Source organism: Osmerus eperlanus, chromosome 19 (assembly GCF_963692335.1).
Source record: "Osmerus eperlanus chromosome 19, fOsmEpe2.1, whole genome shotgun sequence".
Classification (NCBI taxonomy): Eukaryota; Metazoa; Chordata; class Actinopteri; order Osmeriformes; family Osmeridae; genus Osmerus; species Osmerus eperlanus.
In genome coordinates, this window is record NC_085036.1 from 9,257,223 (window position 1) to 9,267,662 (window position 10,440).

The 10,440-nt window shown below is 52.4% G+C and overlaps 1 protein-coding gene across 4 annotated transcripts; it reads right to left on the minus strand.

The window, feature by feature from the left end:
* Nucleotides 1-18: 18 nt before the first annotated feature.
* Nucleotides 19-10,261, minus strand: LOC134039777 (proto-oncogene DBL). Of its 4 annotated transcripts, none has more exons than XM_062485833.1 (27): nucleotides 9,827-10,261; nucleotides 8,697-8,834; nucleotides 8,385-8,501; nucleotides 8,072-8,221; nucleotides 7,753-7,877; nucleotides 7,551-7,665; nucleotides 7,250-7,369; nucleotides 6,790-6,981; nucleotides 6,301-6,492; nucleotides 5,753-5,927; nucleotides 5,538-5,629; nucleotides 5,341-5,426; nucleotides 5,073-5,139; nucleotides 4,850-4,965; nucleotides 4,657-4,726; nucleotides 4,462-4,554; nucleotides 3,942-4,034; nucleotides 3,721-3,846; nucleotides 3,405-3,623; nucleotides 3,087-3,179; nucleotides 2,927-3,005; nucleotides 2,590-2,647; nucleotides 2,107-2,216; nucleotides 1,913-2,025; nucleotides 1,617-1,735; nucleotides 1,410-1,500; nucleotides 19-1,219 (listed from the first exon to the last, which is right to left on the minus strand). In XM_062485833.1, the coding sequence occupies exons 1-27, from the start codon at nucleotides 9,875-9,877 to the stop codon at nucleotides 1,211-1,213; spliced, it is 3,009 nt and encodes a 1,002-aa protein (XP_062341817.1). In that variant the 5' UTR covers nucleotides 9,878-10,261; the 3' UTR covers nucleotides 19-1,210. The 4 variants fall into 4 exon arrangements, with proteins under 4 accessions (XP_062341817.1, XP_062341816.1, XP_062341815.1 ...); XM_062485832.1 differs by having other exon boundaries at nucleotides 2,107-2,300; nucleotides 5,753-5,885; nucleotides 9,827-10,260; XM_062485831.1 differs by having other exon boundaries at nucleotides 2,107-2,300; nucleotides 9,827-10,259.
* Between the last annotated feature and the right edge of the window lie 179 nt (nucleotides 10,262-10,440).

Here is a 10,440-nt window from a genome sequence, read left to right on the forward strand (position 1 = left end):
AGTAAATAGACACTCAAAACAAATGATCTTGTGCTTATATTTGGGAAAATAATCCTTGACCATAATATATAAGCTTATCAATTCATTTGTACATTGATTCCCGATAATAGTGTACAATTAGGCAGAAGCAGCTAACTCATTTGTTCATCCACTGGTACAATAGCATGGGTTCTTCATCACAGTCAGCATGACAGGAGTACCCTCTACTGGCGTAAAACTGCAGTGCAGGTAAAAACATAAAGCATGGATGAAGAGTTGCCACGAGGCACATATCTAGGGTCAGTTCTCCTCTGCTCCTGTCCTCTCCAGTCCCAGACTTGACCACCTGCAGCCTGATCCCAGATCAGTGTCTGAGGCAACTCAAGAGTCCAGCAGCAGGGCTTCCTGTCCCTCATGCAGACTAGAGCAGTGAGCAGAAACAGCTGGATAAACCAGACTAGAGAGCTGGGCTGAAACACACACACACACACAGACAAACACACACACAAACACACACATGCGTATCCCAACCCGTGCAGAAAGCAGCAGAGCAGCGGAATTGTACAGCAGCCTGTTTGGCACATGACCCAGTGGAGGTGATATGTTGCATGGATTCAATATCAACACAGGGAGAGCAGTATCTTACACACACAGTAGGAAAATAGAAACTCATCACGGTGCTGCACTGCAACAAATCCCCTCGTTCCACATGTCCCATATCCCATGTCCTGACAGTCCTGATGTGTGGTCATGAAAGACCAAATGAACCACAGTCCTCGCCCACAGTCACAATGTCAAACTAAAGGACCACAAGAGTGCTCCACCAGTCCCGCTCATACATAGGCCTGGAGACAGCACCTCCCATATACTGACCCCTAACGGCAGCTCCCTGTGGAGAGAAGCCCAGGTGGGGTCAAGGTCTCTGGTCGTTCCACAGCTACAGGGAGGCCTGGTGGCATTCGGCCCCTTGCTTGTCCTGGAGTCTGGTCGTCTGGTGGGTTCAGACCAGGAACACTTCCCAGCAACCTGCACGTTCTGACAGCTGAGTGATCTGGTCACCTGGCTGACGTTCATGGAAGACTCGGCCTCCGATCGATGGAATGGTGGCGAGGAGTGATGAAGATGATGTTGAGTGTTTCTGTAAGTGTGTGTGTGACTGTCCTGTATGTGTGTGAGTCTATGTGAGAGTGTGTGTGTGTGTGTGCGTGGTGATTAAGAGTTGAGCTGTCCTTCACATCCCCTGTTCCGGGAGGAGAAGAGATTAGAGCATTGTTCGATAATAATAATTCATACAGTTACAGTACGTGTCTATCATAACCAACAAGTGTGGAACAGTGGCCAGGTGTGACAAAGATGTGAGAGGACAATGTCTCTCCATCCAGATCATTCTGAGGGTTCCGTAGGAATCGGTAGGAGGGGCGGAGCCTCACCTGACTGGACAAACTGCTCTCTCCCAGAATCCGTTGCAGGTAATCAGTGGAAACTCTGCCCTCTTCCCCCCGACTCACGTTCTTCACAAGCCTGACAGACACACGCATGGACACACACGTGTGGAAGTCAGGCGGTGTGTGTGTGTGTGTGGAGACAGGTGGAGGTGCAGGTGTCCTGTCTGTGGGAGGACGACGCTGAGCTCTTACCACTGCCCCTCCGAGTCCTCCTGGTGCAGCTGGATGACATCACCGCTCCTAAAGATGAGGTCATCAGTGTCCGTGGTGAACACACTGCTGTCGACCATGACCCGGTACCTCCCAGGGACCTGTTAGAAGACAGCAGAACACTCTGCCTTACTGCTGACACAGGGGTTTTATCCATTTAATAGAATGAAAGAGTGGGCGAGCTCTCAGCTTCCTGGATCCTGAGACAACGTAACACTTCCTGTATACTCTCTGTTGAGGATAGTTTTGATTGGAGCCCCCCCGGCTGTCAGTCTCACCAGGGGGGCGGGCTGTTCGTCCTCATCCGAGTCTGACAGGTTGGAGAGGTCTGCGGCAGTCCAGTCCTCCAGACCTTCACAGATGGCCACCGAGTGGGCGGGACCCGGCCAACCTGCAGGTGACAGACAGCTGCTCGAACCAATCCCAAACCAGCTCTCCATCCAGTGTGCGTGTAGTGTGTGCAGTGACTCACTGCGTCGGCTGGGCCTGGGCTGGGGTGACAGGACCACAGGTTCGCTGAGGGTGGGGCTGGTGCGTCCAGGCCCAGCCTGCGGGGCGCTGTGGGCGTGTCCGGGCAGCGTGCTGTGAGGGAGGATATGGAGACAGGCTGAGCAGCCGGCGATCTGGGCGGCGCTCCAGGGCATGCACACCGGCACACGCGCCAGACTGCCAGAGACACACCGACACACGTCACGTCACCATGACAACATCGACCTGTCCCGTCACAGCGTCGACGGACACCCACGACAACCACATGCCGACATGCTTCAAAACCACACGGTCACGTCTCCGTGGAAACACTCATGCCGATAAGAAACCAGGGGTTTCTGGTAGGTTCAAGTAGGAGGTTGAGAGAAGGGATGTTGGAGGTCACAATATGACAGAAGGATATGAGAGGTCATAGGTCGGGGAGGTCACAGAAGGCCATAGGAGGTCATGCTGCAGGGAGCGTCACCTTTCAGCCGAGGGCGGAGATAGAGGGTTCTCTGGAAGAGCGAGGGGAGGAGTCTCATCTGGGATAGAGGGTGGGGTGGGGGGTGGGGGGGTGGGGATGGGGAGAGAGGGGAAGGGCAGAGAGGGAGAGGGGGAGGAAGGGGTAGAAGGGACTTTAGAACTGCAGGATGTTGACCCACATCAAGCATGCAGACAGACAAGACAGACAAACAGCACTAGACCACAACAAATACTGTAAGAGGGCCAGGTAAACAAGCAAACACCAAACAAACAACAGCACGGGCCAACGTAAATGAGTTCGATTACAAACAATCAAATACAGCAAATACAGCAGAAACCTTGGATCAGTTTCTGCTGATTGGTCAGAACCTTCCGGATCTCTGACAGCCAGGCCACCTTCATCTCCAGTGTGGCAGCCTGAAAACAACACAGCGAGACAATGTGTCTGCATGTCTGCGTGTGTACGTGTGTGTGTGTGTGTGGCTGTCCACTCCTCACCTGCACAACATAAACTTCCTCCCGGCCACTGTACCAGAGCTCAAACTTCTTCACATCTCCTTTCACGTTCTCTGTGATGCCCACAGCACTCATCTATAAACACACACACACACACACACGTTGACATAGCTATATTTGTGAGCGCTCTCAATTCAGCCCCATTCAACATTCAGTTTTCCGTAAACCCCTAACCTTAACCCCAACCATAACCCGAAAACCTGACCTGAACCCTAACCCTTAACGTCCTTTTAGCCCTAACAGACACACACTCCCAGGTGAGGACAGTGGTGGGTTCGTATGGGCGCGGGGAGACCTCACCCTGAGACAGTGTTTGAAGCTGTAGAAGGGCGTGCGGTCGTGGCTGTCGGCCTCTTCGCGCCGCTTACAGAACAGCAGGGCGTGCTCGTACAGGAAGAGGTGGCGCTGCATGGGCTTGAAGCGCGCCAGCTCCTTCATCCTGGTGGCGGCTCGCTTGTAGCTGATCCACACACTGAAGGAGCCCTGCATCAGAACCCTGCCCAGCTGGCTCAGGTCGCCCTGACACACAAACACACACACACATTATCACAGGAAGCCTCCACCGGCCTCTCATTACAGCCAGTGCATTTCCGGGTCTCCGCCCCCCAGTCCTTACCTCATATCCTGTTATGGCGATCTGGTGCATGGAGTCGTTGACGGACTTGAGGAGATCCAGCATGGCGTCTAGAGCCTCCCGCAGCTCAGACAGGAAGGGGCTGCCTGCACTGTGCTTCACCAGCTCCTGGGGAGGGACACAACCAGGGGGACAGGGGGGCCGAGGAGTTAGGGGGGTCGGACGGGGGGAGCGGGGGATGGTGGGAGGTGGAGTTCTCTCACCTTGAGCAGCAGCTGGTACTTGGTGAGGCGCTGGACAGGCTTCAGCAGATACGAGTCCAGGCCCAGTTTGTGCTCCAGCTTCCTCTGGCACTCCTGCAGAGAGACCAGAGACACACTAGAGAGACTAAAGACACAATAGAGAGACTAGAGACACACTAGAGAGACCAGAGACTAGAGAGACCAGAGACACACTAGAGAGACTAGAGACACACTAGAGAGACCAGAGACACACTAGAGAGAACAGAGACACACTAGAGAGACTAGAGACACACTAGAGAGACCAGAGACACACTAGAGAGACCAGAAACACACTAGAGAGACCAGAGACACACTAGAGAGACTAGAGACACACTAGAGAGACCAGAGACTAGAGAGACCAGAGACACACTAGAGAGACTAGAGACACACTAGAGAGACCAGAGACACACTAGAGAAAGAGAGAAAGAGAGAGAGAGAGAGAGAGAGAGAGAGACAGAGGTCAGAGCTTGTGGGACTGTGGGTTCACAGCTACACTTCATACCTGAAAAAAGGGTGAGTCAGAACACTGTCGCCATAGCAACTCGGAGCGAGGCTTGTTTTGGCAGTAGCGCTCGTACACCTGGAACTTCTCTTTCTGAAACCACACACACACACACAATTATGAATATTCCTGATGTGACTATGGCACAGAGGGCCCGATGACTATGAGGTCAGAGGTGGACAGGAAGTGTCTCACCCTTAACAGGAAGCAGGCGCCCACTCGCTCTGGAGTCTCCAGGCAACCCTGCAGGTCCTGCAGGAACACCCTGGACACGACACACACACCGACACACGCTCACGAAACATCGAACGTAGACTTTGTGTGTGTGCGTGCGTGTTTGCGGTTATGTGTTTCTGTTTGTGGGTGTGTGGGTGTGTTTCAGCCTTGCCTGCTGTGGAACTGGTAGATCTCTGGGATGTTTCCAAAGAGGACCTCCTTCTTTTTACGGAGATCAGAGGACAGCAAGAAGGAAAGGGAGGGATTATCCATCTCTGCCCTGTAACCCTGCGCACACACGGATGCACAAACTCACTCTTTGTTTCTACCCAATGTTAGAGAGACTGTGTGTGTGTGTGTGTGTGTGTGTGTGTGTTTGTAGTGTTGTAGCTGACCAGTAGCACAGACAGCAGCTCCTCCACATACAGTCTCTCTGTCTCAATCAGCTCCTTCATGATGAGGCTGAGGAAGAGAGGAACAGAAAGAAAGAAGGAGAGAGAGAGACAGTGAGAGAGAGAGACATTGAGAGAGAGACAGTGAGAGAGAGAGAGAGATAGAGAGACAGTGAGAGAGAGCCAGAGACAAAGAGCTGGTTAGTTTGACCTTGCAGTAAAAGGTCAACCTCCCTGGGTGAGTAACTGATTCTAGTGAAGCCAGACAGACCGTTTGAGTTGTTCAGGACTCTCGTCCGCTTCGGAGTCTGAGGTGAGACAGCTGTGGTTGTCATGGTAATCATGCATCACCTCGATCTGTGGTCAACATGACATCATTAGGGCAGAGGCTGGGCCAGGGTGGACATGGCTGGGCACAGATGACTGGCTTGTAGTCACATTGAAGACAAGACACACACATACACACACCTTGCGTGCACTGGGACTTCTGCGGGACGCCCTCTTGCCGGGTAAAAGGTCAAAGGAGAATCGGGAGTTCAGCACAGAGTTGAAGTCCATACCTACACACACATACATAGTCAGCACTGCCCCACACCAACACACACGGACACTCTCAGAGGAGAGGGGATTGGGGTGGGGTGGGGTGGGAGCCAGGTGGGTAAGAGGGGACGGGGGAAACCTACTGTGTTTGGGGGAGAACAGGGGCGACCTGCAGGCCTTCTCGGTGTGTTCTGGGCGGGGAGCCACCAGCTGGATGGGTCGGGCCTGGATGTCAGCCAGCTTCCTCAGGCACACCTGCCGAGTCTGCACCATCCCCTGGACCACACCCACCTTCTCTGTTACCATGCTGATCTGAGACTGGGGGGGGTGGGGGGGGTGGGGGGGGGGGCAGAGAGGGGATGGAAGGAAGGGGGGAAGGAGAGGAGGGAGGAATGGAAGGAGGGCGGGAAGGAAGCAGAGGGGGAATGGAAGGAGAGGAAGGAGAGATGGAGGGAGGGAAAGGGTGGATGGAAGCAGAGGGCGGAGGAAAGGAGGCAGGGAAGGAAGGAGGGAAGGGAGGAGGGGTCCATGTTAGTGGTGAAGACTCGAACGTTAGGAGGAAGGCTGTTCGAACGGAGAGAGAGAGATGGACAGCGCTCTCCTGCTCACTAGGGGAAAGCAGGGGGGTGAGGAGGGAGCAGGGAGGAGGGGGCAGGGAAGTGAGTGTGTGTGTGGGGGGCAGGGGTGTCACCTGTAGCTGAGGGGTGAGAACAGCCTCAAACTCCAGGCTGAGGCCGTCGGGGGAGTGGCCGAGGAAGGAGGGCGCCCCCTCCTGGAAACGCTCGATGTCTCTCAGGGCTGCCGCCGCCCCCTCCTTAGACTGGAACCTGTCAATCAGCTGGCTGGCCAGCAGGTAGGCTCCCTGGTCGCACCAGTGCAGGGCCTCGACACACACACACACACACAGTTTAATGCTTTATTTGGAGTCAAAGTTACACTACAATTGCACGGTACACCATTTGAACTATGGACAGCCCTGTACACAGAGCTAGGACAAGAAAGAGATCTCCTCAGAGAAAAACAGGCTGCCATGGCAGCAGACAGTGTAGTTAACCCTGCCCACTATGCGACTAGTCTTGGTGGTAGACGTCCAGCTTTGCACAGGGCTCGAATTGTTCTAAACAGTGTCTGCCAACACAGGACTTCTGTATGTGTGTTAGTGTGTGTGTGTGTGTGTTACCTCCTCCAGACGCAGTAGCAGGTCGCGCGAGCGGGTCAGGGCGGCTCGTTTGGCTCGGATGGCGGTGGTGATGACATCACAGTGATGTCGTAGCTCGTTGCAGCGCTGGACGATGAGGGACATGGCGTAGTGGTGGCTGGCCGCCAGCTGGTGACCGTGGAGGATGAGGATCTGGGCTCGGCCCATCTCCTCCTGCCCACACACACGCAAGTTTACACAACTACACAGCCTTATAAAGCTACACTCTACAGTTCTACAACATCATGCTATAGACCATGAAGTTCTTTGTACTTAAAAGTGTGCATTGTATGTTTGTATCAGAACATGTACTGTTTGTCTGTGTGTGTGCGGAGCGTGTGTGTGTGTGTGTGGAGGGGGGTATATGAGTGTGTGTGTGTGTGTGGAGGGTGTGTGTGAAGGGGGGGTATATGAGTGTGTGTGTGTGTGTGTGTGTGTGTACCTCAGCATGGAGGTCCAGTGTTTCCAGGTCCTTCAGCAGCTGTTCATTCTGAGCCACTGTAGCTCCGACAGACGCCAGCCCCTTCTCCTGAGCAGAGAGACGCTCCAGCACATCTTCCATCTGACACACACACACACACACACACAGACACACAGACACACAGAAACCCAGACAAACACAGACACACCGTCATCTAATGCTGAGAATAAACCAGGTGTTTATATTAGTGAGTTCTCAAAACCTAAAAATAGACTTTGTCTTCAGGGAGCTTTGATAGTGTGTGTGTGTGTGTGTACAATACCTCATGGAAGCTGATCTCATATCTGAGCAGCTGATGGTACTGCTGCAGCTTCAGGTGGTGCTTTTCAAAGAAGCCGTCAAACGCCATCTCCATGTCCCTGAGCTGGGCCAGCAACCTGACACACACACACACACAGATACTATAGTAACATCCTGCGGAGATGAGTATCATTATCAGCATCAGTGTTTCCATGGTGACCCACCTCTGGACAGTGTCCCTGTCCTGCTTGATATCCCTGTCCTCAGCCCCGCTCTTCTGGGCCGACTTGGCCGTCTCGAGGTTAGACAACAGGTTGCGCCCTTCCTTCATCACACTCCTGATGTCATCCTGGAGACACACAAACACGCACGCACACGCGCGCACACACACACACAGACAAACACACACGCACGCACACAAGCAACGTTCATTTAGAAGCCTTTTCACCGTCAGTATCATAACATCAAAAGCAGCAGCAACGGAACTAATCCCACAGCTGGCTCCACTATCCCAGCTTGACCCCTGACCCCCAGGGCTGCTACCTTCATCTGGCGGTACTTGTCGGTGTGCGAGCGGAGGAGGAGCTCGATGGCTTCGGCCTCGTCGGGCAGGTCTGTCTCAGCCAGCTCCGAGCCAAAAGCCTGCAGCAGCTGAGCGATGTCTTTCACCGTCACCGCAAAGCTCTCGATCGCCTACACACACACGCACACACACATGCACCCACATACAGCTGCATTACTTCATCATACAGTGGTCCTCTGTCTATCTCCCTAACTTCCACAAAGAGTTTTACTAAAATATCCTCAAGTCAAGGCAGATAGCTGACCGTACAGAACAAATACTGTCGTTGTTTACCGTGCGGAGGACAACCCAGTCGCTATGGCAATACTCCAGTGTTCCAGCAAACTCTGAGTTGAGCTGGTTCTCGTCAATGTAGCGCAGGAGGTCAGTGACGGAGCTCAGCATCACCACCTATCCGCCATGACAACCACAAGACAACATATAACACGGGAACTAGAATACTAAACATGCTTATGATATATTTACAGAGAATCAAAACCAAGTGTTCATGGCATCTCCAAAGTTTAATACAATGACAGCAAGTAGACAAAAAAAAACTACTTTCCATTTGTCTTACCAGGTTGACACCACCATGCATTTCCTTACCGGCATCTTGAGCAGGAAGTCGTCCTGGCTGAAGCGGAAGCCCAGGTCGGTGCCGCTGGAGGAGGGGGTCCCGGGGCTGTGGAGCAGGCTGGTGGGCCGCAGCACCAGGACCAGGTGGAGGTTCCCTGGGAAGGAGGTCTGGGGGAGGGGAGATGGGAAGAGAGGATAATAGAGGAGATGAGAGGTGAAGCGATGAGAAGAGTTAAGTGGATGGATGAGGGAACGGGAGGAGAAGAGAATGGAGATGGGAAGAGAGGACGTGTGACGGAGGAGAGTGCAGAGCAGGGTTGAGGAGAGGAGGGGAAAGAGACAAAGTCAGTCAGTCAGCTTGTCAGCCAGTCAGTCAGAAAGGTCAGTCAGCAAGCTTGTCAGTCAGTCAGTTGGCCAGCCTGTATGCAAGCAGATTGGTCGATGTAGCAGCAAACTACACAGGGATTAGCAGCTCTGCCTCCCAGACTGTCAGTCCTCTCTCTAACAACAAGAAGAGCAGAGTGATGTTCTGGATCTCTCTACACTGTTTTAATCATGGTTACCTCAGATGAACTAGTCTTGTTTGGGTGTGTAATGCATATCAACAAATGCCCAAACAATGCATTCAAATGGTCAAGCTCAAAAGGTAACTGCACTTTTAGAAATGATGAAATAGCCCTTTAAATGCACACTACACTTTTAAGGTCATACATCATTCATGATTCCTATTCTCAATGACAACCGACCTGGCCACCTACATTAGAAGTAGGAGTGTGGGCCTGGCCCCCTGAGCTGTAGTATAGCCGTCCTCTTCTAGTACTTCATTAACAGCTCATGTTGTTTAGCAGAACACGGTGGTCCAAAACAGACACCTAGACTACACCCTACCTGACACTGGCATGTCCTCTAACGACACCCCGAAGACCGTATCGCAAACATTTCACATCGTGCATAAAATGATTTAAAAGTTGAAATGCAAGTTCCTATTTAATATACGAGAAATTCTACTGTGCATCACATAGTTTCTAGGTTAAGTTGCGTGCATTCCCTTAGCCCATGTCGCAGTGGCTTCTAATACAGGGCACCATGCCGGGCGAACATCGACTTAATCTGCTGCAATAACCCGGGGAACAGCTACAGTGGCTACTTCTACGCCTTACCGCGGCCCTCCGCAGGCGGGGCAGTCCCCTGAAAGGGTTGCCCTCAGACATAATTCCAAGATTGGCTGTTGGGGGAATAATTTCTCCCCTACTCGAAGCTGCACAACTTCCCTCCCTCCATCGGTGTGGGGGAGTCTGCGGGACTCGGGACAGCAGTGAGCAGCCGCAGCATCACACTGCAGTGGCCACAGAGCGGAGGAGAGGAGCGCGTGTTCACTCCTTGCACATCATCGCTTTCTGAGTAGAAACACATTAAGACCAGGCCTGACGTAGTCTAAATTCGTATCAAGTTGGATGACCAAAAAAGCATTCTATTTCGGGGTTTAGCCGGTTACAGACGCATGAATTTTACAAAAATAAATAAAAATTCACGAGATTAGTGTCGAACGGAAGCTCTTATTTTTTTGCCATGTCAAAACCTATACGCACATCGCTGGCAATTCATAATGTAATTACCACCTTAGCATTTAGATATAAGGTCGTCTACTTCAGAACAGGTAGGCTACTCTATTCATCGTTAGATGGCGTCAGCTCCCAATGAATAACGTGGATGCAATGCCTTAGGCATCTTGGACTGCATTTATATCTTGTTTTTGAAGCATAATTTATCAAGA